This window comes from Amphibalanus amphitrite, unplaced genomic scaffold, assembly GCF_019059575.1.
Source record: "Amphibalanus amphitrite isolate SeventyFive unplaced genomic scaffold, NRLGWU_Aamphi_draft 000635F_arrow, whole genome shotgun sequence".
Taxonomy (NCBI): Eukaryota; Metazoa; Arthropoda; class Thecostraca; order Balanomorpha; family Balanidae; genus Amphibalanus; species Amphibalanus amphitrite.
The window spans coordinates 58,539-85,837 of record NW_024882129.1 but is presented as its reverse complement, the minus strand read 5'-3'; the positions used below and the strand labels follow the sequence as shown (position 1 = coordinate 85,837).

The 27,299-nt window shown below is 56.6% G+C and overlaps 2 protein-coding genes across 2 annotated transcripts in view; both read right to left on the bottom strand.

The window, feature by feature from the left end:
• Window positions 1-2,163: 2,163 nt before the first annotated feature.
• Window positions 2,164-3,499, bottom strand: LOC122363694 (tetraspanin-9-like). The gene has a single exon (XM_043333230.1). It carries the CDS (start codon window positions 3,068-3,070, stop codon window positions 2,339-2,341), a length of 732 nt encoding a protein of 243 aa, XP_043189165.1. The 5' UTR covers window positions 3,071-3,499; the 3' UTR covers window positions 2,164-2,338.
• Window positions 3,500-4,081: 582 nt separating this feature from the next.
• LOC122363696 (hemicentin-2-like) overlaps window positions 4,082-27,299 on the bottom strand; it is a 34,917-nt gene continuing 11,699 nt past the window's right edge. Inside the window, exons 2-11 of the mRNA XM_043333234.1 lie at window positions 17,760-17,955; window positions 12,418-12,872; window positions 10,467-10,729; window positions 9,342-10,215; window positions 8,478-8,992; window positions 7,711-7,889; window positions 7,210-7,376; window positions 6,749-6,923; window positions 5,759-6,420; window positions 4,082-5,406 (exon numbers count right to left, since the gene is read on the bottom strand). Of these exons, the coding sequence (XP_043189169.1) occupies window positions 5,252-5,406; window positions 5,759-6,420; window positions 6,749-6,923; window positions 7,210-7,376; window positions 7,711-7,889; window positions 8,478-8,992; window positions 9,342-10,215; window positions 10,467-10,729; window positions 12,418-12,872; window positions 17,760-17,955 (3,641 nt within the window). The 3' untranslated portion in view covers window positions 4,082-5,251. The remainder of the gene's footprint in view (window positions 5,407-5,758; window positions 6,421-6,748; window positions 6,924-7,209; window positions 7,377-7,710; window positions 7,890-8,477; window positions 8,993-9,341; window positions 10,216-10,466; window positions 10,730-12,417; window positions 12,873-17,759; window positions 17,956-27,299) is intronic.

Genomic DNA, 27,299 nt, shown 5'->3' with positions numbered 1-27,299 from the left:
TCACATAATGCTTGAAGCTCCCATTCAAAATTGTAAAGGCTAGCAATGTTTTAACTTATTAAGGATATTGAGTCTAAGTTATGAAACAATAAGGTGTCTTGATGTAAAAATAAGGCTGTGAAAGCAATCGCTTTTCTTTGTGAGGAGTCGTACAAGCCAGCTGTCACTATAACTATCTTAACTCTTCAACATGTGTTAAATGAGTTTTATATATCAGCGGGAGCGCGCAACTGTTTATAAAGCAGGAAATTTATGTGCTCGAATATCACTTGTCAGTTGGTAAAAGCAAGCTTATCTCACTTCAAGACGGACGCAGTGAAAGGAATTTTAGAAGAAGGCTTGTCTAGGGAAATGTGCAACACATACATATAAAAATATACATCATGCATTTACAATTTAATGGCGCCCATCTTTTATCATATTCTCACCAACTTTTTTTTTTGAATCATTGCTCTGTTAATGGTCGCGTCTTCTGTCTGTTCGCTAAATGCCTACTGTTGGCAGTGTCTGCCGCTGGCTGAATACCCGTCACTTCCTGAATGTCTGCCGTGGACTGAAGGTCACTCTTCGTCACAGCCGGGTGGTTGTGTTTATCAAATCGACCGCTGCCTGGCCGCCAGTCTGCTCACCGACTGTAGCACTGTAGCAGCATGCCGACTGTCGACCGCCCGCTGGGGCCGGGGTGGGCACTCTTGTGGGTGTTGCAATGACAGTCATGTCGCTATGGGAAATTGGCCCGGGTGTGCGTTTGTGTGTGTGTGTGTGTGTGGGGGGTATTATTGGCAACAACCTTCAGTTTTTTTAAGCTTTTTTAGTTAGTATCAGCTTATGATATCGGTAAACAAGTCGTTTCAGTACCTACTATTCAATTCACTTTATATGTGGAGGTCGCAGAACCAGCCTGATTTCGGATGACGCTTATGAAAAATTTTAGCTAGCTATGTATGTAAGTAGTAAGGTTGCAAGGACCCGTAAGCCTTCTTCCGTTAAGTTTCATCTCAATGCGACTTTTATTTTCACGTGACGTCAATGGTCAGTTGCCTGACCTGACCTGACCTAGAATTGAGGTTAATGCCAAATGTTCGGCTGTAATCAAGGAACAATTGTATGAAACATCAGCTGTGTTCCGAGCAATCACGAAAAACACTAAGGGGTGACACGAATCACTCCCTCCGGCCGGCAGGGGTGTAATTTTCCTAAAATGATAGGGGGTGCCCAGCTGTATAGGGGCGCCAGGCCGCTGTGGGGAGCAATGCATCTTCTTTATGTCGGAGCCTAAATTTACACCGAAGTTGATAACTTTGCTGGCCGAAGGGCGCTTCAAGTGACATGTCTGACAAAGCAAATACGCGGTTAAAAGTGTAAAGTCACCGGAAGGGCGTAAAAAGGGGCGTCATCCAGTTAACACCGATTAGTCAGTTGTGCTGGGTTGTTGGGGACGTAAGGAAGGGACGCCAGAAGGTTACGAGGGCGCCGTGAGACCATGACGAGGGCGCCATTCTCCCAGAAGGGCGCCAGGTGATTAAAAATCTTGTGATTATGATCCAGGGGCGCAGAGAGTTCAGACTTCAGAGGGGCGCCGCACAGTCAGTATTGCTAAGTTGGTGGGGACGTAGGGGCGCCAGACGATTATGAAGGCGCCATAGGACCATGAAAAGGGCGCCATTCTCCTATAAGGGCGCCGTGTGATTGAAAACGTTATATGGTCCAGTGCCGCGGAGAGGCCAGAAGGGCGCCGAACAGTCAGAAGTGCTAAGTTGGTTGGGACATAAAGGCGCCAGACGGTTACGAGGGCGCCGTGAGACCATGAAAAGGGGCGCCATTCTCCCAGAAGGGCGCCGAGTGATTGAAAACGCTATGTGGTCCATTGGCGCTGAGAGGCCAGAAGGGCGCCGAACAGTCGAGGGATGCGCGCAGCGCGGTGGACAGAGACTGAATGCTCCTCTATACGCCAACGCGCCTTTGCTTACCAGTAGGTGGCTGCGCATGGGTGAAGTCGCTTGTTTTCAGATGGCAGCACTGTACCAGATGTGTTAGGTAAATTAGATTGAGCTGTGAAATTCATATGGAAGTGTTGCTAAACATCGGAAAGAGCAGTCAATAAAACATAAGTGGTGCCTAATCAGCAGGTGGTAACCGCCATGCCTGCGTAAATATGTCCAGTGTCCACATAGGCCTTTATTTGACATAGGCATGGGTACTTCAGTAGGTAGGTAGGTATATAAAGCAGCAAACAGCCGTCTTGGCATCGATTATTTACCTTACATAAACGCAAATGAAAGCACAACAGTCAATCAATTTACAAGGCACACTGTCACTCCTTTTCATCTCAAGCTGATCATCCTGAACAGCCGAGCACCGAATACTGACTTCCACCTTCCGAGTCTTTGATAAGCGCGTATGACGTTACCATGGCGACCAGCAGGAGTACGGCCACTGCGGCACTTGTGGCGCCCGTGACGGCACTGAACGCCGCGGCCGCTTCCGATACCTTCCGCTCACAGCCGGCGTTGTACGCGCCCTTCGTGGCCGTGCACTGACCCGTGCCCGGCAGGCTGAGACAGCACGAGCTGGGCACCTGGTTTATGCCCATCACGGGTGACCAGTCGAACCCGCTCTCGACGCCGCAGCACTGCGACTCTTTCTGTAGTTCGTCCCACAGACGGCGCGTCTCAAAGTCACTGTTGTACCTCTTGGTGGAGGCGAACAGCTGCCTTTGGACGTCCTGCAGGGCGGTCTGCGCGCCGACCCCGAAACCCACCACCAGTGCAATGCCGGAGACCACCAGAAGACTCAGCGTCACCCAGAAGAAGACGGTGAGCAGGCGACGGTCCTCGAACTTCACGGCGCAGGCAGCCAGGACCCCGAGGAGGGTCACCAGGCCTCCGACAGCGGTCAGCACGCCTCCTACGGCCGGGCAGAGTGCGGTGTCGAGCAGCTTTATCAGCTGCCAGTCGTCCTTGGCGAGGGCTGTGATCCCCACAGCCAGCAGCACAAGGCCGGAGGTCGTCGTCATCACGGTCAGAACCATAAACGCCAGCCTAACGCATTCACTGCACTGGAGCGCCATGATGAGGTGCGACGGAAGAAGCTTGTAGACTTGAAGTGGTGGAAGGCCTCGGCCACAGCCGCTATTAGATTCTTCTTAGCCGCTGAGGGTTCTCACAGTTGACCGTGCGCGTACAGATCCAGCAGCAGGATAGCCGCAGTTTGATTTCGGAGAATCCGTATCTCACTCAGCACACCGACACAGCATGTCTCCACAAGTTGATTCTCTCGTATACACGGCTCAATCACTTCGATCTTCGATCACCTGCTGTCAGTTATCTTCGTCTCTCAGGAAGCGGGCCAAGTTCACGAAATTGGTAGCCGACTGGGCCATCCCGTCACCAGAGATCCAGAAGCGTCCACATGTGTACAGCCAGCCAGTTTGTGGCCGCCAAACCCGGCATGGTGGGACCTCGGGCCGTTATCATGGACCTCGGGCCGTTATCATGCTATCAGTGCCTGCAGCTAACTCCGATAGTCCACCTATGTGGCCCGAGCTCCGGACTTGACCATGACTCCGTCACACTGCGGCAGATATCCGTAACCGCGAATGTGTTATCAACGTCAGCAAATATGTGCTGATGATTGCGTGATTCACGTGGGTTGGAGCACAGAACGGGACTTTTACATTATCTTTGACGTAAGCAAACCCTGATGCCGGGCCCATGGGACTGGGATACTTCCCAGATTCTCAACATTCATATAACATTGTGGCCTTACATGTACGGAATTGTGTTTGGCAAATGTCAAGCCTCTGGGACATGCAATATGCCGTTGATATCATGTGTGTCTGCATATGTAAGGCATAAAAATGAACGCCACTCAGCATTCTGAGTAGTCTTGCTCGTGTATAAATTTACGAGTAGTCATTGTATGTAGTGGTGTAAAACGGTTGATAAAAGACAAGACCTCGAAATGTATCAGCTCGTTTTTCTATCAGCGTCCTTTCAAATGTCAGCTCGGCTCATCCATGTGTTTCAGATTAAGTTCTCTCTTCGACTTCCTGAGACCCCAACAGAGAAAAGACCAACAGTTTCTTAAAATACCATTTATTCACAATGCAGCTGAGCGGCCGTTTGCAGCTGATCCTCTATCTTGTCGTCACCACACACACTTTGTTCGGGCGGCGGCGTCGGGCGGAGGGGGGGGGGGGGACTGGCAGTAGCGCCGAGTGCCGCTGCCGGCGCCGGTGCCACCCCGCCCACCTGACCCCTGCGGGGGCCGGGGGCGGCGCGGCGGCCTGCGCAGGCCCTGTTACGTAGCGTTAGTGTGAAGGGGCGCAATGTCTGAGATCACAGGCATTCGGATGGCCGCGGTTGGCACATGGGACACCGCCACTCAGCTGATCCCACCGGCACGTGGCGGCACGTGCGCCGAGCACGTGGCTCTATGTACAGAACGGGGGGCACCGCGCGACGATCAGAGGCACGAGATTCATGGATGGAACACAGGAGACAGGCCGCTCTCAGATACACCTCAGATGGGGGTGTACGAAACGCAAACACAGGTCAGGTCAGCAACATAACTAACAAACAATTTGTCTGTTGTTGTACAACACATTAGCCATAAGACAGTCGATGTTTAAACGCCCTCTTCCCACCGGGCCAATTTGGTACTATATGATACACTCCGCTAGAAACACGTCCATAAAACAATTTGTTATTCACACTCAGTCACTCTATCTAACTAACAATATTCAATCACACTAACAATCAAATCATTCATATGCCCGTACGGCGTACACTCACTGGTCATTTTTCTCACCCACGCTCAAATTTTCATTCAGTCGTCGCGATTCTCTCATCTCGCTCCATCCGGACGTACCATTCACACCACACAGACTCTATAAACGGCTCATACTTTGCCCGGGCGTCTCAACAATGTGCCACGGCTCCGGAACGGAGTCGGGCGCTAGCTTTGAGCAGTCAACTACTATCACAATGACTGGCCCACTGTGCGCTGGGCCGGGGGACGTTTTCATGGGGGACGGGGTATCACAGTGCGCTGGAGGACCGGGGCTGCAGCCCCGGCCCGACCTCACTGCGAATCGGAGCATCGGGCCGCTGATCAGGCTGGTGACGTCTCGCTCTGGGCTCAGACGTCACATGAGCGACAGCTGTGGGTACGCGCGCCCCTGCCCGCCAGCCCGGCGCTCCGCCCCGCGACGGCGGCGAGCTCTCTGGCGACACCTAGCGAGCGGCGCTCACACTATAATTTCCCGTATCACCCGCCGGTTGCGCGAGTTGGGTGTGGAGTAGCCGCTCTCGAGGGACTCGTCGAAGGAGATTTGCGGCTTGTTGTCTGGCTCCTGGTCGGCGTAGGGATCCGGCAGACCGGACACGTCCCTGTAGCCCCCGTCTGCGAACACGGAGAGACACGGCCAGGGTCAGGCACGGAGCTTCACACTCGGTGCAGAGGGAGCCACTATCGGGAACATATTTATTCAGGTGCAAAACAATAGCTAAATAGGTGGCTTTGAAAAAAGGCAATCAACCATCTATCGATATGAGCCGGTTATTTGATTGTGATTTTGTGGTGCATGTTGAATCTTAGATGCAGTCTAAAATGTTGTCAGAACCAAGATGTGATTGCGAGAGCTCGGCAAGCCAAAAAAGACAACAGAAGACGAGTGCTGCAAAGAAGTGAAACCACCGCAGCAACTCCCAATAATTCAGTCTAATGACAGCCACCACACCTCCCGTAAGCTCACCTGCGTGGTGGGGCCGGCCGCGGCCGCCGACGGCTCCGTACGGATCGGCCTCGTACGGGCGTCCGTACTCGTCCTGCGGCGGGTAGGTGGCGTCCGTCGGGTAGGCGCCCTGTGCCGGGTACTGGCTGTAGTCGCCGTACCCTCCCAGGGGCTGATCGGGGAGGTAGTTGGCCTGCGCCGGGTCGTACGTGTTCGGGTCGTACGTGTACGGCCGTCCGTCCGGCTGGCCGTATGACCTGTTGTCGGGGTTGCCGTACGAACGGTTGTCCGGGTTGCCGTATGACCTGTTGTCCGGGTTTCCATAAGAGCGGTTGTCTGGGTTGCCGTATGATCGGTTATCGGGGTTTCCATAGGACCGGTTGTCTCCGGCGCCGGCCTTGACCTGCCAGAGCGAGTCCTGCGAGTTGACTGATCCGCCGTTGTTGGAGTTGGAGTAGCTGTTCTCCATGTAGGCCATGTTGACGGCACCGCTGGCCGGGTGACCGGTCGCCGGCGGGCCGTGCTCTCCGCCAGCCGGGGCGCCGGGGTCGTAGCCGGGTCGTGCGCCATAGATGACCTTGGCTGGGTCCTGGCCAATGCGGCCCATGTCGGTGGTTTCCATGCCGGGCTTGTTGTCCGGGCCGCTACCCGGGGGGTAGTAGGCCGGCAGCTTCTGACGGTTGCTGGGGGAGAAAACGGGCATGTCAGTCTCATCGAACAGCAACATTGTGAAATACGAATAGTGTTCGCCTCCGGAGGCTATGGACGTGACCTTTACTGAGCTTTAAATAAATTGGTTTGATGGATCACCTCATGTGACGGGAAAGCCAAGGGCTCAGCAATACCGAACTAACCAGGCAATCGTGCTCGAAGAGCTCACAAAATGAATTTCATTCAAAGTACTTGCTGAGTACTGAGTAGCTCAAGATTTAACAGCTAGTCGCCACTAAGCAATCAGCCTTATATCATGCATCAATCTCCAGACACATCCACCTGGACCCTTAAACTCACTATGCGTCATCGTTGAAGGTCTTGGCGGTCTTCTTGGTCTTCTTGTCGCGGCGGCAGCAGCAGACGACGGCGAGTCCGAGGACGACCAGCAGCACGACCACCACCACCACGGCGATGATGATGCTGGTGATGCTGATGCCGGCAGAGGCCGAGGCGCTGATTGAGCCGGGAGACACTGCGGGCACAGCGACAGGGGATGACGCGTTAGAAGGCGGATTGGTGCTGACAGAAAATGATAGTACACATTGAGGGCATCAAGAAGGAAACAGCGTAGACCTTAAGGCTAACCGATACTGTTCGCTAACCTTCTATCGTAATAACAAAATGTTTCCTAGCTTCGTTATTCGTTAAGTCGCTTTCCTCTCTTTTCATATTTCCTCCTAGGTTTCACTTCCATATCTTGATCTTCCCCACTTCTTTTTTCCTGCCTCCTGCTCTCCTTTCCTTCCCTCCGCTCTCACCATGCTCGGCCTGGACGGGTGCTCCGCAGATGGTCGTGTTGCCCTTGGGACAGAGTCGCACACGGACGTCGGACACGTCGCCAAGTCGCTCATCGAGCTCGGCCAGGCCACGGTTGTTGTCGATCTCTACCACCTGATCGGCATCGCGCCAGTCGCCGTCCTCCGTCCTGTCGAGAACATGATTCACGTTAGGGGCGCGGAAAAAGGTATGTCATGGGTTTTCGGCGATGGTGTGTGCCGGATTGCTTGGGATGTTGTTGACCTGGTGTGAAGGAGTTAGACTTTCGGCACCGTATTTTATCGAGGAAAAGCTGCATAAACTGACGTGAATGTGTTGGGCCTGCATATGTGACTGTAATTATTCAGAACATTCAACGTCATTGAAGGCAATCGAAGAGCTCGAGATAACTATCATCGTGCCCTTTCTCAATCTGATAAATCATAATTCTGGATTCAACGCATGACCAGCCAAGCTCTCGCCGTCAAGAGTGTCCAACTGACCTGACTTCCAGAGCTCCGACCACCTCGATGTCGGAGGGAAGGACGTGGAAGTCGACCTGACGCGCCTCCTGTTCGAACTGGACGTGTTCCGGTGCCGGCAGCTGGCTGATGTCGAGCTGAGTGCTGAACTGCATCTGCTCGGAGTACTCAGAACTTCCAGCGTCGTTGTTGGCCATCACCTGCAAAGGGCGAGGGGTGTTTAGTGAAACGTGTTGATTTTACAGGCTCCTACGGTTGAGAAACCATCGATCAGAAGATACGCGAAAACGTGCCTGCCAAACCGGCAGGGCGAACCAATTGAATTCGATGACAAGTTAGCATGACGGTGTCACGGGCGACCGTTGGGGACCGGTCCGGTCGGCAGTCAGGCTCGGCTAACTGCGCTCTCCGCGCTTCGTCGGTTCGCCAGTCAGCGCTGGTCGTGCGTGACGGGTGTTTCATTCTGTGACGGGATCAGCGCGATGCTAGTCACCGCGCGATTGGCGATTCCCTACGCAGATGAGCGAGCTTAAGATGGATAATCTTAGTCGATTGAACAACGTTATAAAGGCTCGCTTTCAATCATGCGTTTTGTTTTGATAAGCTGTGCAATGTCCAAGTTAGTCCAAACACTCGAAATTTAATGCTAACAGAAAGTCTTACGTTAATCGCACCGCACTTTCTATATCCACGACTACCCTACCACCATGGACATCCTCCCATGTGCGTATTGACATCTCCCCAGGGCTTCTCTAGCACTCACTGTCCCCGCCACCCAGGATACTCACCCTCAGTCTGTATGTGGTACGGTGCTGCAGAGAAGTGACGTTGCACGGCCGCTCCTCCTGACAGTCAAAGTCCTTGTCGTTGTCGCGCTCGTCCACCAACGCAACATGGTGAATCGTCCGGCGGAAGCCGCCGTCAAAGCCGGGCGTCCAGTCGAGCAGCACCCACGAGGTGCCCAGCTCAGCCACGTGCACGTCAGTAGGCGGCTCTGGACGGCCCTTGGGCTGCAGGTGAAGCGCAGTGCTGTGCTCACCCTCCTCGTTGCGAGCTTGGCAGACGTATTCGCCGTAGTCGGAGGGTCGCACGGCAGACAGACGCAGAACCGACTGGTGGACGTCGTTACCCAGCTCGGTAGCGTTGGTCTCGTAGTCGCCGCTCGGACTGCCGTCCAAGGGTACGCCGGCGCGAGACCAGTGGAACACGGGAGCGGGGTACGCCTGCATCTGACAGGCGATTGAAGCCGACTCGCCCATGTCGAACGCCACCTTGTTGTACTGGTGGTACACGATCGGAGCGTCTGTGGACAAATGGTGAAGGTGTTAGAAGAGCAGCTGAGACTATGTTGATTCTGTTGTCTTGGTATGAACGAATGGTTGATTTTGCTAAGGACAGTGTTATGTTACGGGCTTTTATCAACAGTATAAGCTGGTTACAACATCGGTAAGCTCTTTTGCCATTAGCAACCCCAAAACGACATAGAAAGGGTAATAACTGAAGGAGATGTGGTCCGGACCAATCACTAAGAACTGAAGAGAATGTGGTCTGGACCAGCCACTTAGAGCATAAAGGGAAGGGAATCATTAGCGTTTATAGTGACTAACTATGGCCAACCATACAATCTACCAAACCCCGCTATGTGCACTCACGTCTGATCCTGAGCAGCATGGTGGTCTCGGCGGTGTCGGCCTCGTTCTCGAAGCGGCACGTGTAGTTGCCACGGTCGGCAGCCGTCAGACGATCGCCAAGACGAGCCCCGCCGCGGAAGTTGAGCGTGCTGGTGACCGTGAAGGCGCGGTCGTTCATCTCCGTCTCCTCAATGCCGACGTCGTACAGGCCGTTGGACGTGCTGATCTCCTCACCGTCCTTCAGCCAGGTGACGGTCGGCTTGGGCATGCCCTGCGCGCTGCATTCAGCAGAGAACTCAATCGTGTCCAGTTGCTGAGTGGCCTCCGCCTGCAGGCGCGTGTTGAACTCGGGCGCACGCAGCACGCGCACCTCGACCACGGCGTTCAGTCCGCGACCCAGCTCGTTCTCCGGCTGGCACACGTAGCGGCCCTGGTCGCGCATCTCCACGGTATCGATGATCAGCTCTGCGCCGCTGCTCAGGGGGATCTCGGGCTCGTCCTCGCGCCACCAGCGGTAGCGGGGCGTCGGGTGGCCAGGCGGATCTGCGTCGCACGTCAGCGTCAAACTGCGGCCCTCCACGCCGATCGGATCTTCAGGCTCGATGATCGCCTGGCCGGGCGCGTGCCGGATCAGGATGCTGGTGGTGGCGTTACCGACGCGTTCTTCGGGCTCGGGCATGTCAGCGCTCTGGATGCGGTTGATGGCGACGCACATATAGCGACCGTTGTCTTCGGCAGAGACGCGGCTGAGGCGCAGCGTGTAGCCGTCCTGGCGGAACGAAGGGTCGTCCTCTCGCAGCCAGAAGATGTCGTCGGCCGGCGGGTTGGCGTCGATCTCGCAGCCCACCTGCACGCTGCCGCCGTCGGGCACCTCACGCTCCTCCTCAACGGTCACCTGGTGGACACAATCTCAGTCAGCATGGCGAAGGTTGCAAGAGATGACTTATTCATTTCAGTTTAGGAGTCTTTACCGAAAGAGCTGAATGAACTTGAAAATGTGAAAGAAGTTTAACTGTTTCATGATTCTGTGATCTGTTGGCATGTTTTCAAGAAACAATGATGGTGTCACTATTTTATATGTCGACCGGCCTCAACTCCCCACATCTGACGCTTGGCCCGCACAAGCAAGGATGGCAGCGAACTCACATAGGGAGCATACAGGACGTCCAGCTGCAGCTCCTGCTTCTTCTCTCCGACGTCGTTCTCTGCGCTGCACGTGTAGGAGCCGGCGTCAGCCACGGTGACCTCGCTGATTGGCAGGACGTAGTCGTTGCCGACGACGGCGTTGTTGCGGATCCACCGGACGCTCCTGACCGCTGGTTTGGCGTCCACGGAGCACTGGAGGTCGATGGAGTGTCCGCTCTCCACTTGCAGGGGATTGTCGGAGCCGACGGAGATGCGCGGGAAGTCTGTCGAAAGGGATAGAAAGTTAGCAGGGATGTCTTTCAAAGGGGTCGGCCAGTTAGTTATCTGCTAGGGACGACAGAACTTTACCGGAAGACATATTCCGAAGGGTTCAACCCTTTGTAGCTTGACTGTGACGTCATCTGTGTAGTGGTGGAGGGTTCGTATGGTGCTGATTCATCTAGTTAATCACACATGAATGGTGTTCAAGTGTGCCTTTTTTGTATGTGTGAACTGAATCTGTGTTTCTTGGTGGAATGCTGGATGAATGCATGAAGTTAAGCTGTTTTTGTTCCGATTTTAACCTTGAAAGACCGATGCGAACGCGAGCGGTATACACGTTACCTGCTTTGACAAATGGTGCGTAACAATCGCCTCAGAACGGCGACGGGCATCTATTTCAGCGACGAAAGCCGCCTTTTGTGCAGCCGGTCGGGCAAAAACGCAAAGTGCCGGTCTCTTTCAGGACGTTGGCTTTGTGGCGGCTCGGCCGGTTCGACCGTGTCACGCTCATTAATTAACGGCTGACGGAGGAGGAGACCTGCGGGCTGCGCCGGGGGCTGACGAAGCTGACCCACAAACAGGTCCGCCGTGACGTCACCAGGGCAGTGTCGACGTCACAGGACGGGCAGCACTGCGTTCGCTGTCGTGCTAGCTTTGTGCGGTGTGCAAATGAGCCTTTCGTAGAACGGACTCGCAGTCAGCCATTCCTGGAGTGGATTGCCACTGACCGACGTTTAAATCGCGACATCTTGTGTTACAGGAAGGCACCGCCTGGTGCCACGTCACCCGGCGGGATTACCTGGGGCCCGCTGGTGGGTCGAGTGACGGCCACCTCCGCGAGGAGAGATGACCGTCGCCCGGTCGGTCGCCGCACTCGGTTATCTACGCGTGCAGCAGTGCCGTTACTGTGCACCGGTCAGTGCAAACTGCAGGGGGTAGGGTCGCTCGTGACGGTGTTCCGCGAGTGGACAGCGACAACGAATGTGTGCGTTCGGCGAGACAGGTGTCCACCACAGCAGTGTCTAGGGGCGTGACCTCTCAGCCGTCACTGTAAGCCGCCGCGATTCGGAACAGCAAAAACGTCATGGCGGTGGCACTGTTTGGCCAGATCATCCTTGGATTAGGTGACGCTGGGACGGGTGGGCCGACGGGTCTTTCCGGCCGGTAGGACGGGGCCCGCCGGCGCCCCCACGTCGCCTGATGGGAAGATAGGAACAGACCGGACCGCTGGCAGTCACGCGATCAGGCTGGTGTGCCGATGGGGCGGCGGCAGGTTTCGTGGCAGCGTGATAGTACGATTGGATGAGATTCGGCTTGGGAATGAACTCACGCAAATCGGTGGGGATGTAGCACAGTCTCACGCACTGTGTGGGCGTTTTGAAAGCCATCGGTTTGATTGAATATGTGATATGCTATGCGAGTGTGTTGAGGTAAGCCGTCCTTTTATGAAAGCATGCCCATTCTGGTAGGAATCCTTGAACACCTCCGCCCATAAACCTCCCATCCTAAACTATATCGTCAGTGAAAAGACGTAGCGCACACTTATGCCCAGATTGACGACTGCACAAATCCCACTACGTAGGTATACGTGCGGAGTTGCAGTCATGGTTTCTGCCACCTCCCCGTATACCTTTTCCCACATCTGCATCCAACCACGGCTTTCTATCAGCCTAACTCTCTGTCCACTCACAATTAACGTCGAGCTGGGTCTCGGTGGTGAGCCGCTCGCCCTCCGCCATGGCGCGGTTCCAGACGACACACTCGAGCCACTGCTGGTCATCCTTGCGGTGTGGCTGCAGGGTCAGACGAGACACGGTCGGCTGCGAGCGGTCCTCGGCGGGCTGCAGGTCGGCTGGCAGCGGGCTGCTGGAGCCGCGGCGGTACCAGCGGATCTCCGGGGACGGGCTGCCGCCCACCGAGCTGCACTCCAGCTCCGCCGGTGTGCCCTCCTCCAGAGGTTCGCCGGAGGTGGCGATGGTGGGCGGCTCGGGCGGCAGCAGCACCGTCAGAGACACGTGCTCCGTGTGCAGGTCGTTACCGGAGCCGGCGCGGCGCACCTTGCAGTCAAACTGACCGTTATCGGTGGCGTAGGTGGCTCCGCGGATGCGCAGGTCGTAGGTGCCCTCGTTGGGTAGGTAGTCGACACTGAAAAGGGAAACGAAACGCAGTCAGGGCAAGCAACATAAGACGAAATCAAGGAGTACACAGACGCTTGTATAGCTGTCTAGTGAAGGCGTGGCGTGTGTGCTGATTAAATCTCGTTTGATATATGTTTTAGCTTATTTTTTAAATTATAGTTGTTTCTAACGGTCACTGTGCCTTTATAACACCGAGCTGATTATCATCGCTATTCCTAAGCGTTTCTACAAATTGCGTGTCATCCACCAATCCGAGTGACACGTAACGGAAGTGTCCCCATGTATATACCCGCATACTAAACCTCGCAGGTGACTACCAGGTGACTAATACCCGCATTTGGGAAACAGACGTGATTCCACCAACACGGTCGATATATCGAATTCAGACAATGCGCTGACGAAAGCACTTTTACATCACTCTCATTTTTTTAGGATGTGCGTTGGTTTGTGGCGCTTACATAATTTTACAAACTACGTCTGTCAATGTCGCCAACTAAAATCAGTTTTAATCGGCGTCAGTTAATCCTCGTATCCGACTCTCCGCTGACATAAACAACTCTCCGCCGGTGAGACGCCATCTCCATGGGACAGAAGACGAAGCGGTTCACCGGGGACTGGCGCCGGACTAATGCGAATCCCGTGTCCTGGTGACTACGAGATCCCATCTGATAGGACCGTCTACCTATCGAACCATCGACTTGGAACGGACCAGAGAGGATGGAGCAGATAGATCGCGAGGGCATCGGGTACGCCGGGAGGCAGCCGAGCTCAATGGCCAAGGCAACGAAAAGTCGTCCCGTTGTCGGGCATCTGGGAGATGGTCGTGGTTAACGATTCGTTCTTGGTGACCACGAACTATGCAAGCCACCATGATATATTTATTTCCTTGAAAAGAATGACGTTCCTGGTTCTTCGAATGACGTCATGGTATTTACTGACTGACTTGAAGCTTTTTTCGTCACCCAGAATCCGCTGGGTTTCGGAAGACAATACAGGTCCGCAGGCTCATTTACTGGTATATGTAGGTCCGTGTAGTGTCCAGAGCAAGCACCCGGGCCTAGCACTGTAAATCGATACCAGTTTTCTCTGTTCACCTGGTTCCGTGGCCTTCCTGGAGACCATTCTCCCAACGGCGTTTCACGGTACTCGTCACTGGCAGCGCGGAGATGGCATCAGGCTCCGGCGAACTGCATAATTTCCCCGACCATCGGGCACAGGAATGCAGTTCTGCGCAGCGCGCCGACCCAGCGGCCTTCATTACGCCGTCTGTCAGTCCGCGAAATAGCCCACTACGCCACAGTGACAGCTGTGAGGTATTCAAATTCCGTTTGCTCATTACGAGAGAAAATGACATCGGGCGTTGTCTCGCCGAATGCGCGGAACCACTGGCGTGTGCGGCCTTGTCGCGGAATACGATGGACGTGTACCGAGGTCGCCACGCTTCCCTGCATGTGTCTGCCGTCGTCGAAGGCCTATAGCACGGGCTGTCGGATCGCTGACGCCAACGCGTGGCGACTGCTCAAGGTGGTTTTATAGCAGGCGGAATTACTGGACTCGACAGATGCCTTCTGTTCTCGTAGGCCTTGGAGGGTTTAATTGGTAGTATCCAAGGGCCTACATTGGCTCCTTTTACAATGAAAATCCCAGTGTGTGGAATAAATCCTACTAGCATACAAAGAACAGACCCGACGGACCAGGCTCGTCCTGTCCCGGAAACCAGACGAGACCGGCGGACCAGACGATCCCGGCTGCCTGGACCGGCGGTCGCGCGAGCGCTGCGAGGTCAGCTCGCCGGCACCGGTCCTGGCTAGCCACGTCTCTGAGGTGTGTGTGAGATGCTATCGAGGCGAGCCACCAGGCCAACTAACTGTTCTTTGACTCCAGACGCCGCCACCAGTCGGCACCACCTGCGCGCAGCACGCCGGCTTTCTTCAGTCAGCGTGGTACTGGCACAGGTGGAGATTAAGTTTGAATAATGGATCCGACACGAAGAAAACTGCACGCCAGTGTTGTGGCGCTTTCAGCCCGCATGCGTATTTTAAACACGTATGGCAGTAAATCTCCTCCTTACTACTTGTAGAAAAAGCAGCATATACTTCCCCTGAGCCCCCACAAAGCACGCCTGAGTATCGGAATCGAATCCGTCCCATTAAATTTCGGCCGGTCAGTTTACATGGGGCGCACCTTTTTGCCGCAGGTCGGCGGACCGGTGGTTGCTAATCAGATACGGGTCCGGCGGCCGGCGGCCGTAATTTGGCCCGCTCAGGAGGGGTGCCTGGCCGGCCGGGGGCCAGGTAAGACTGCCCTCCGTCCTCCCCTGGCCCGTCCTCCCCTCCGTCCCCCACTGGGATAAGGAGCCGGCACCGTCCCCTCCCGCGCCGCCGAGACAAAGAGCGGTGGCGGTCCCGGCGCAAACAGAGGCGCTGCGGGCCCGACTGCGCTGGACGGGGACGTCGGGGGCCCACTCGGACGAAGTGAGCGATGGGAATGTGTGTGTGAGGTGCGTCAGCCCCCGATCACGCACGCCCGCCTGTTCCTCCGCCGAGCGACGCGGTCGGCCGCCCCGCCGTGCGCCGGAATAATATTAGCGACGTGTTTTGTAGGAGCTGCAGAGTCGGAGAACAACAGATGGGGCTTTGCTGCGGAGCTCGTTGGAACCGAAGCGGTATCGGGAGGGAATTTCAATCGTATTGTTGTTTGTTCTCCCGCTCGCGCACGGAAAGTGATGGAGTAGCTCTGGCCCTCGAGGATCCGCATTCGTCCATCCTGAGCCGTTCTGAGCTGTCCAAACATCCCTGGAATGGAATGCGGAGCGACTCTTCTCTGCGCCTCCGACCCTGACGCCGCCACTCCCGTCCCTTCCTCCAAAAATGTGGACTCAACGGTGGGCGGCTCGGTTTTGTGGAACATGACTAGCATCCACAAACAACAGTCCACACTCCACGTTGCTGCGCTGCTAAAATTTATGCGGTGCTGAGTAACTGGAGAGCGCGGCTGAGGTGGTTTGGTTACCTCAGTCATCTTACGAGATAGTTTGGCGGTCATTTAGATCCAGTCTCCCGCTGGTCGCAGGCAGGGGTCTAATATCCTACGCGAGTGTGAAGAGTTTACTATCCGATCGCCGCGGCCTTCATAGCCGCACCATGGGTTCCGCGACCCAGATCTATCGCAGATATCCGCACTATGAGGTTCATTAACACCGGCAAATTTGTTTACGAATCATTACAGCTCGATTAAAAAGCTGTTGATGGAGGAAACAACAGAAAAATAACCTCATCAATCCACATAAATCGAAGTAACCGGCAGCCGGGTAAATTGTTTTGGTTAATTCGTTATGCGTAACAGAGTGCATTACAATTCGTACAAACAAAAAACAAAGCTGCAGCTAAACGTTATAACTGTCGTGTCTATCTCAACTGTTGAACTTTCGACCCTTTCATTATCTCAGTGAATCTAGTGACTTCAGCAGTCAGCACTCTGCTGTGGTTTTGGGCTAATGGTGACTTCGGCGCCGCACACCAAGGTATCTCTGGACCGCCGGCCGCGCCGTGTGCTCGGCGATCAAAGGGACCGCCGAGGACCGAAACTCGTGGGCACGTGCCCACACGTGCGTACCACGCGGCACGTGCACGGCAGAGCGGCTCTCTACTGATCCACCTCACGTCACCAATGCACCGCTTTTTTAGCGCGGTGTGGCGCCAGGGTGTCGTTAACCGAGGCATGAAGTTATGAAATATGATACATGAAATCAAAGACATCAGCAGACTAGTGTTATTATCTATTCCAATAAACTTTTGTAATCGGGAGAAGGGTTAATCAGTGCTGATGGGCGAGTTGTGTGTCTGCAACCATAAGGCCTGACGAAAGTTAACTCCTCATCGAACTACTCCGACCATAGAACTAATAATCAACTCTCCAGCTGCCTATACCTGGCGCCATCACGGCGCCACAGATCCGACCCAGCCAGGGATTACATGGCGAATCGGAGGGCGGACGTGGCTGGCCATCCGTACCAGGGACGGTACCAGGCAGCGCCACGCGCTGTCCGGCCGTCTCGTTCAAACCGGTCTCAGTGTGAGTCTGACCGCCATGCACGGCGATAGCAGACGCCACGCTCATCACTACGGACCTCGCGCCCAACACCACCGAGAGACGGCCTCGAGGACGCGACAGGTGATAAATAGAAATGTAATGCGAGTCGCGTCGACCCCTGCGGACAGACCACCGTCTCTGACAGCGGGCACGGCCATCGACTCGACCTCGCCTGCATTCGGAGTGCTGTTCGGCGTATATATTTGGCGATGTTTGTGCGACACAGGCAATCAAGACGCGGCCGCCACAACAGAAAGATGGACGGACGCTGGGAGCTAATCGAGCCGGAGGCGACCGAACAGAGTTCGTTGTACAGACCGAATCGGGGCCGAATCGACAATAACGCATACTTTATCGCGCGCATTATCATTCAGGCCGATCGATCACGTACTCTTGTCGGCCTACCAGTGTCGGGTGCCGTTATGAGGATCTTCATCGGGTCGCTGACGTAGCGACGCAGCTGTCCAAAAGGTCAGAATGAACGACTTCATCGCAGCAGGTAAAACATCGGAAATAATCGTTTCTCGTATGACATTACTTGTTGAAACTATCGCAGTTTCCACGCATTCCACACGCATGTGATTCCTATGTAACTGTCGCGTGTGTGCCTCAGTCCTCTGTGGCTATTTATTTTTTAAATATTGCGTTGATGAGTTGTCACGTAATCTCTTTCCTGTCGTCCCCGTGCTGACCCCCACCCTCTCTCTCTCTCCCCCCCCCCTCTCTCTCTCTCTCTCTCTCTCTCTCTCTCTCTCTCTCTCTCTCTCTCTCTCTCTCTCTCTCTCTCTCTCTCTCAACTGACCTGTATCTCTCGCGGAAGATGGATCCCTGGATGGCGACCGTGTCCCACTCCTGGATGTTCTTGTGGCTCCAGACGAAGGAGACGTTCTCTCTGCGGGCCAGCGTCGGGTCGAAGCGGCACTGCAGCACCGCGTCCTGACCAATCATCACGTCCACGTTCCGGTCATCGCCCGGCTGACCCAGCGCCAGAGCTGCCCCTGCCGAACACACACAGGTCACGTCAGGTCAACTGGGAGTGGCTGAGTCAAACTGGTCGTGTTTATTACAGCTTTTTCATATTCATGTGGTAACATGGCTCCAATTTCACAGCTCTAAAACGCTGGTGAGACTCCTACAATCCAGCGACCACAAAAATGCTAACGGAACGAGCGTCGGCCTGTCTCTAAGTGAGCGCATCGGAAGCCTTCGCCATTCTTATCGACCCTAATCACTCACAAGCCCAAACACAGACCATAGCCAAACTCCTGGTTCCAGCTCGAAGGCCGCCGTGACGGCTTTGTGACGAATGTGGCGCAGACGGAGCGTCACTTGGCTGCCACCGTGACACGTGGAAAGGTGATTGGGACGGCCCCTTTCCGGCCGGCATCCTCCTGCGCGCCGAACTCGGTCACACAACAGCGCCGCCGAGATGCGGAGAAAGTTCAGGTGCCGGCATTGTATCCGCGCGGGCAGCGCTGGCCGCGTTGGCCGACACCGGCTTACAGAATGACTCACAAATCGCAGCCGTGCGGCCGGCTTATTCACGGCTCATTCAGCTAATTCGCCGCGAATCTAAGTGAGCCCGTGACTGGACCGGGTTCGCCGATAGCCCGACCGGTCGGTTCCACCGGATCAGAACGAGACGCGTGGCGGACAGAAGGAATCATACGGCCCCGCTACGTCAGCCGAGTGTGACGCCATAACCGGCCGTGACGTCATCACGGCTCAGCGACGTGACGTGGCGCATTAGGTATGCGGCCGCCCGTGCTAATCCCAGAAACGCCACTCGCCTGGCCGTAATCTGGCATTAGGCAGATGGCTGCAGATATGCTTTCTCTCCACTTTTTGCCGTCAAGTCGCCGCTAAAACCCGATATGCCGTAATGGTTGAGCCTGGTAGCGGGGCTTTGATGACGTAGTCGTTGGAGACTCAGCCGAGGCGTGCCATTTGCGGCCGGCCGGGTCATTTGTGACCCTTGTCTGACCCCTGCCTTGTTTTCCGCCCACAGGTGTGACCGGCAGAACGGCCCAAACCAATCAAATGTTAATTATGACATAATGACGAATGCCGCTTCTGCCGCCTCGTTCGTCACCTGACCCCGACGGGTCGAGTAGCGTTTCTCAGGACCTCAGGTGACACCGGTGCCGGCCCCGGCGGCGGCGGCGGTGTCCGTGCGGTCACAGAGGTGTCCTGATTGCCGCGGACACGCCGCGGTATGTCCGAGGAGTTTGTCCGCCGGGCCGGTCCGTCTGTCTGTGGCCGCTGGCGGCGCTGTGGGCCGCTGTCCACCATCACTGATTGGAGATTGGTGGGGCCGGGGGCGCCCCGATCGGCCGGACAGAATGGCCCGATCGCGTGACCGCCGCGCTGCGGTCACGTGACAGGTCGACGGCGGCCGGAGCGTTTCGCCGCGCTCGTGAGAGCCGGAGCGGGCGTGCCATTCACGGCAACTTTCGACTGAGGTTTGATTACCGTCCCGAACGAATTTCTCCGACGAACAATGCAGGGATTACCAGTATCGTCTGTTGGCGAGCGGATGTATTTTTGTCTCGGGGGCTCCGTCCCGTCACTTTAAGCTTTGTCTTTTACCTTACCGGTAGTCCTATTCAGCAAATCATATGCCTCATCCAAGCGTAACCGACACAAATGACAGCTTAATGTCCTGGCGGAACAATTAAATTTGTTCTATGTTCAGCAGAGAAGACCCAAGAGCGTTGGTTTGTGACGTTGATAGCGCGTCTGGCGTTACAAAACCGCCGGTAGATAGTGCCAACCAAGTGCTTCCACCCTGGGTGACAAAGGCAGGAAGTCGGTGGATGAGACGAAAATGGCGGCGCCGCTGTCTCACGTCCTTGCCACCGTCGCGGGACAGTGCGTCTTGGCGTCAGAGAAGGATGGTGACTCACGACAGACGCCAACGGCCGGTGGACGCCGCGGGGTCACGCCTGGGGTCTGAAAAACCCGTGTTCAGCATAGCACAGGCAACTCGCACACATACATCATCCGTAATTACGGTAACGGTCGCTGAGGCCGGCTGGTCTGTCGGGTCGAACCGTGCTGACCGGGCGCTCATCTAAACACAGTCCCTCATGGAGTGCTCGTCTAACCACAGTCCCTCACCTCACGGCGAGCATTGGTCGCGGGCGGCGCCTGTCACTGGCTTCGTCACTCATCCACCCACGAGAACCGTCAGGGTCATATGACGTCACAAGACCACTCACGATCTGTGCGTGACGTCATCGGTCCGCTCACGACCGGCGCGGCGTGACTAAGCGGTCGTGACGTCACACAGTACCCCTGTGAGATACTGGAAGTGCCCGCCGGACCCGGTGGTCGGGCTTCGGGGAATCGCTGACGGGGAGGAGAAACTCGCCAGGTGAGCGATTCGCGCAAGAGCGGTGCAAGGGCGGCTCGACCTGTGCCGAGGCGGATACCGCTAGGCGTTCTGCAACTGGGGCGGAGATTCCGACGTCCGGTGCTCGTCTGTGCAGGAGAAAGAGAGAGGGGAGATGGGGGACCCGCCCAGAGAGAGGATAACGGGAAATGAATCAGCGAGACTCGTGCGGGTCGGTAGGTAAAGCTGTGCAGTATGTGCGGACGCCGAGCGGTGGTTTTTCTCTCGGCAGGGTTCCACTTTCCTCGGTACAAGCAGGAGCTGCAGCACGTGTGATAGTGAGATAAACTACAGGAATGTGTGAATTGAATAATTGGACGACCTCAAGTGTCACGCCTTTTTGTGTTCTAATGAATCACGTTGCAATCATGTGTTTGCGGTTACTGCCTTGCAAGCATGTTATTCAGCAGCTGCAATTTGACGTGTGTCTGGTTAGCTGGAAACGAAAAGTGTCATTTTGGGTAGTTCCATAGGGCGCAGATAGCCGCAAGAGCCTCACCACCTGGCTGTTCCACCTCATCTGGTTGTAGCTAACGAAACGAAAACCACACAAAAACTGCCTACCACGGCCATCAACCCCTTGTCTTCCAAGTTCAGCGTCTCCATAATCTCCCGTATTGGTCTCAGTCTCCTCCATATAGCCCGCGTGAGTCGTGTCCTCTCTCCTTTACCGGTCTCAGTCTTCCCCATATAGCTCGAGTTTGCCGCCCGCCGCCAGGGACGGTCGTCTGGCGCTGCGTCACAGCTCATCGCGACACTCCCCTTGTGGTGACCGGGCTGACCTTTAAACCGGTCCCGGTCGGCGCCCGCGGTGCCGGCCGCCGCGCGGCTCGCTCCAGCCAGGCCCGGCCCGTATATGTGGCGGCCGGCGAGTGGGCAGGCCTTGGAAAACCTGTTGTTCTAATCGGCGCCGGCTGCAGCGGCGAGCTGAGCCCGCCTGGCGGGCCCTGGTGGCGGTGGACGGCCGCCGCGCGACTGTGGTCTGTCGAGCGGGTGGTAACCGCGGCTCGGCCAAAACTGCAATGCAGCATCTGAAGTCACGAGGATTAAAGAAAAGGTTGGAAGACTAATAGAGAGGTATCCAAGACTGGGATGACTGTCGATTTTTCGAGGTGAGAAACAACATCTCGATAGGTAAAACAAACGCCAATTTGGCGTCGAGTTGGTATTCTTTGGCTGAAGATCAAACTAAGGCACGGTCATTGCCCGGTGTCGGTTATTGTGTGTCCAACGACCGACGCTCCCGCTCTCCGCGGGAACCGTCAGCGTCCCTGATTGGTGGAAAGCTGGCGACGTCATCCGTCAGTCCGGCGACTCCGGTTGGCCTTGAAGCGGAGTCGCCCGGCGGAGCGGACCGGCGACCCCCTGCTGGCGCTCGTAAACCAGCGTCGTCCGACGCCGTCCGCCGGCGCGACAGACGACGCGGCCCGACAGACGGGGAGTAGCCGGGAAACATTCATAAGATACCGGCCGGCGACGCCCCGAAACATGGCAGACCGACGCGACCCGGTCGACAGACGTGACAAAAAGTCGGAATGTGTAATGTAGCCGGATGTTCGGCTCCGCTCCTCGCGCACACAGGGCATTCCTGGACGGACGGGACTGAGATCCTGTGTACCAAGTCGCTGCGCTGCGCCGCTGAAAGCCTCTTTTCCCGGGATCCACGCCCGCAAAACCCACAGTTCGCTCGGCGAGTCCCTGCTGGCCGAGATGAGAGAGCGGACCGCAGTGCCGGAGCCTCCCCGCCAAATTGGCCTCCATTGGCGCCCGCTGGAGGGTGAGCATCCCGTGCCGCCTCCTGCAGGGCACGTCACAAAGACTCGCGTCCAGAGGTGCGCGGGTGCGCGGAGACGGCGAGAAAGCGCGCGAGATGGGTCCGATTACGAGTGCGCGCGCTCTCTCGCGCCAGAAGCGCGCGCACTGTTTGCCGCATCTCGTAGTGAATCGGCGCGCGAGATAAGATGCGCTCCGGTCTCCGGTATCAAAGGCCGTCGTTTGTCGGCGGCTTATCGTCCTGCCGTTTGGCGCGCGAGGTGCGGCTCCCCTTTCACGGAGTGCGCTCGCCACCCGCAGGCGTCGTGCCGGTATTTAGCCGCTCGGCGGGGGGCGTCCCCGACATTCTTCAGGGTTGTCAGCCGACTCGGCCCCCATACATTATTGTTTGCCGGGTATTTTTCATGAATATATCATGGGACCAGCACGACGCCGAGAAACGGTCACCCGCTGACCGACGAAGGACAGAGCTCGGTCTGTGGTCGGAGGCGACTCCTACATCGATGTATGTTTCATCGATATGTACGATCGATATCCAGGGTATGTTAGCGACGCCGTTAGCAGTGTATAAAAATGGCTGAGGGACCTGATGTTACGATTTAGTAGTTGGCATGGTGGACTAGGGCTACTTTTTGAACGTAGAAATAGATGGCTCGGCAACGTCATCGGATTGAGTACCATTCGCCGGACGGACGAAAACAGGCGATGATAAAAAGTAGCCGATCATAGCCGGCCCGAAAAAGCCGCCTTAGCTCCCTCTGTCACGTATCACGTTGTTTTTCGCTCCGCAGCTTGACTCCGAACAAACGCTCACCGCCAGACAAACAATCAAAAACATTGCACGTGCCGAGGCATACGACAACCGCCTGACAGCCACGTGACAGCTGCGCGGCAGTGTGACAGCATCTGACAGGCACGTGACAGTTCATCGTCGGGCGCTCCCGCGGAGCGGGGCGCTAGTTTCTTTCAACAATTTAACCCTCGTCTGCCAAGCACCGTTGCTCGCCACTTGAGATGCACACGATATTGTTTCGCGGCCGTATCAGGCGTCGTTCGCTCGGAACGCTCGTCGACCAGCGGGCAGCATTCCAGCTCTGAAATGAGGCTCCAACTGGCACTGGACACGGCATTGGGTACCATCGGCCGGCGCTGCAGCGCGCCAGGTTGGTCTAAGTGGCGCGGCGGAATCCGCCGGCGGCCCATCTCTGGTCTCTAGTGGGCCGACGGGCCAGCGGAATGCTGCAGCTCGCTGCCGCCGTCCGCCGTCGGTCCGCGGCGGCCCGGCCCGCTCGGCCGGTCGGAGGGCCGCCGCCGCCGCTGCTGCTGCACGGCCGGCCAGGTCAGTGACCGGCCGGCCGGCCAGCGCGATCCTCCACGTGCGGTGGCGTGGGGAGGGGTGCGGAGGCGCAGGGCGGGTCGGCAGTGAACGGTGCCGTCTGCCGCCACCGCCGGCACTGCCGACGGGCGCGCCCGCCTGACGGATCGACGGCCGGAGACGCCGTGTGATGATCGATCGAAACAAGATGGCCAGACCCGAGTTTGGCAACGGCTGTCGCGGAGACACGCAAACAGTGATTGTGGATTTTTGCATATGAAAGATGGCCGTTATTTTCAAACTTATTCAAAATCTATTGTTAGCTTTTCTCTGCGCTACATCTTGCGCTGTGCCGGAGCGTGCGAGGAATTGTGTTCTTAGGATTCAATACCAGGGCATAGCCCAATGAAACTGGATTAAAATACGTTAGACTCTTTAGAACTCTGCGCTTCTTTCAGTTAATGCCAGAGACCTCTTCATGCTGAATCGTCCACCACGTGATGGTATGCGGTTCTCTGCGATCGATTCCGTCTCAATGGCTCGGCGAAACGCCGCAACTGACGGCACTCGATGCTCATTAACCGAGAAAGCGCATGCAATCGCGCGCGATGACACACGCGTCGGTCCGTGTCGGCGGCGCCGTTTCACAGCGCGGTAATGGGTCACGCGCGGCCGGCCGCCGCGGACGTGTCCGGTGTTAGTGGCCGCTGCCGCTCTGCAGTCTCCGGTGATAGCGGCCAACTGCGCGCTGCAGTCTCCACCGCTGCGCGGGGCAGCCGCGGCACGTGGCCCGAGCGCTGGTCTCTTGTGGGTCAGCCGAGCCGAGCCGAGCACACACACGCTGGAGGCCCATCATAGATGCCCATAAAATAGCCGGGTTTAATAGCGTAACGGACCGAGAGTCTGATGGCACACATGTAGACTCTCGTAGGCAAACGAACTGTCAGGGCTGCCGAGAATCGATAGCACTTATGGAGATGAGGCTTCGTAGCTACGACATTCGGAAACAGAACAAGGAACCTTGCCTGGCTGTAAACATTTACTACACTCGATTTACGACAGAGTACTCATCCTTCAGCTGGGCGTGTCTTTCTTGGTGACCCGAATCTCCCCGAATCCACATACCTGCAATAGAAAGCGGACGTCAGTTTGTTTACGATATTAAACATGAATGAGACACCATCAAGGCACACTCGATACGGAACCAGATCGAGACACAGTCAGGGCTGGTAACACAGGAGTGCAGGAGGACCCGTGGGCTGGCCGCTCGGCGAGCGGATTCCCGTGTATCTGGGCCACCTCAGCGAGTCCGGCTTCCGTGTCACGCCCGCCTACGGAGAGTGGTGTTATTTTTAATTAACCGCACAATAGCTCCGGTCCATATATCGGTGTTTGTGGGCGTCGGAGGAGCACGCAGCGACCGGGATGGGTCCCCAGTGACCGCCATTTGGGTCCCTCGGACGGCCAGTCCTTCCGGCAGCGAAACGTGATACGATGGACACCCGGCGGACACAGAGTGGACTCCCGGCGGACACCTGAGCGGACACTGTGGACTCTACGCCAGCGGATGTCCGCACGAGCGACAACAGAACCTCACGTCACCGCTGCAGAAGTTTGATACCGCGGCCAGGTGTGGGGAACGGGTGAACTTCCGCCCTCCCCTCCCTCCCCCCCCCCCGCCTTCGTCGTCCAACGGTGGGACGGTGCCGGGGTCACGTATCAGCCAACGGACGTGTCATTTCCGCCAACCGCCAGATGGTGGCGTCGGCGGTCAGAGGGTCGCCGCAGGGTTAGAGGTCACTCCGTCCGGGTCAGGGGTCACTCCGTCCGGTTCAGCGCGGTGGCGGCGGCTGGAGGCGGCTGCCAAACGGGCCGACCGAGGAGAATCGACCGGCCGGTTCGTTAGCGAACCGGTCGCCGCTCCGCCGGTGTCAATGAACTGACCGCGTCTAGCCATTAGCGTGCGTTAAATAGCATCGATGGTTCAACGTGAATGAGCTTGGCGGCTGGCTTTGGGGACAGATGGGCAAATCATGAGCCACGGTGAGTCGTGAGCTACTGTGAGCTAATGTGAGTCGCTGCTGTGAGCCGCCGGAAGGGGCGGACAGCACAGTGTTATCACACCTCTGGCGAGATGAGAGGGGAGGAGACTAACCGACGCCCATACCAAGCCTGGAGTGAAAGCTGCGTTCGCGCACGCAAGCGTCTAAGTGAGTTGGCATGAAATGCCGCCGTTTCTCCCTCCCTCTTTGATGCTCCGGTGTGTATTTTCACTGGTGAGAACACCACACATGAGAACATAGCATGGTCTAGGGTCTCACCCAAACCCTCAATTACCGCTCCATCCAATAAGGACGGCGGGAGGGGAGAAGACGAAACGACAGGTGAGCTCCGTCACTGTGAGTCGCTGCTCGGGTGTCGTTGGAGGGACCTTTGCGCCGCGCGCCCCGCCGACCGGCTGTCGAGGGTGCCTGATTGGCACCGCTTTGGACGCAAACATCCTCCGACCCGACCGGCCGGGCGGCGCCGATTGTTTGCTCTCTGGTCCCACGTCCGCCGCTCCCGCCCGGTCCCTATTCCGTCGTTTCTGTACCTAAACCATTGCTGCTGAGTCTCCAGTCGAGCTTTCAGGACGGGCCACTATATTCGCCGCCCGGGTAGTGATCGAAATCACCGCTAATCCAAGCCCAGTTCGGCTTATACGATTCAAGCACGACTGCCAGTGCGCCGGGAACGCCTTCACACCTCCGAAAACGTCCCGCCGCGCCGGCATCGTGGTCACAGAGCAGCTTTCCCGCGCCGGTGGCGTCCGCCGTGCTAATTGCCGAGCGGGCAGAGTGCAAGTCACCTGACCTCATTGGGAGTGACGCGGCGGCGTGGCTGCCGTGCCGACGCCCGTCGTGTAACGATGGGAGACTAGCGGATCGCCACAAAGGGTGCCCAGAGACACAAAGCGTCGCCGACGCCGGCGGTCGCCGGCCGCAGAGATTGACTTCCATGACGCGTCGATGGCATGGTGCGATCGGGATGACGTCCGGGCGACACTCGATGACGCCGGGTGAGACGAGTGGTGCGGGTAACGGGTCGGCTCGAGCAGCGCTCGGTCGAGGAAGTGGCGACCTGGCAGATCTCTCCTTCCGACCGGCTGGAGCGGTTGGTGGCGGTCTCGAATGTCGGTCACACCGCCACCTGTATGGCTGGTTTGGCGGAGGAGCTCTCCGGCGACCGACTCACGAGCCGGGTCGGCTACTCGTTGGACGGCACGCCGACACCGCGCGACGAGCCCGTCCAGCCACGACGAGCCGAGGAAAGCGTGCCAGGAAAACTGGATGTGGTCCGAATTACGGCATTCTCGCCCGGCTTTTGCGGCTTTCGAGGAAAAAGTGTGGGTTTGCAAGCGGTCGGTACAGCGGCGACGCGCGTCATCCGTGATGGCTTTGCGGCTGAAGGGACAGCACGAGCGGCAACAGGGATCGGTCCGGTGCTCATGGCACATCGTGACGACGCTCCTTGTTTTAGCGGATTATAGCAGAGGCGGAGAGGCTTTGGAAAACGCCGACCGATCGCACCACATCATCGTGTAGCTGATTCGTGCACATAATAGCTTGATCGTCCTCCCCAATCCAGCGCCTACTAATTGCAACTTTTTGCGATGCTACTCATGCAATCATAAAAACATCTGCTCGCCAATTACGTTGAATCTGTTGGATAAAAATCAACATACCGCGGTCTTGAGCACCCGTCATTCTGTCGTTTGCAGCAATGACATTGTTCAAAACACGACTAGAAAAGTGTGCTGCATGCCTCGTATCAAAAAGTCATAGGAGTCGCTGCTCCTGCAGGCATGCCACGTGGGTCAT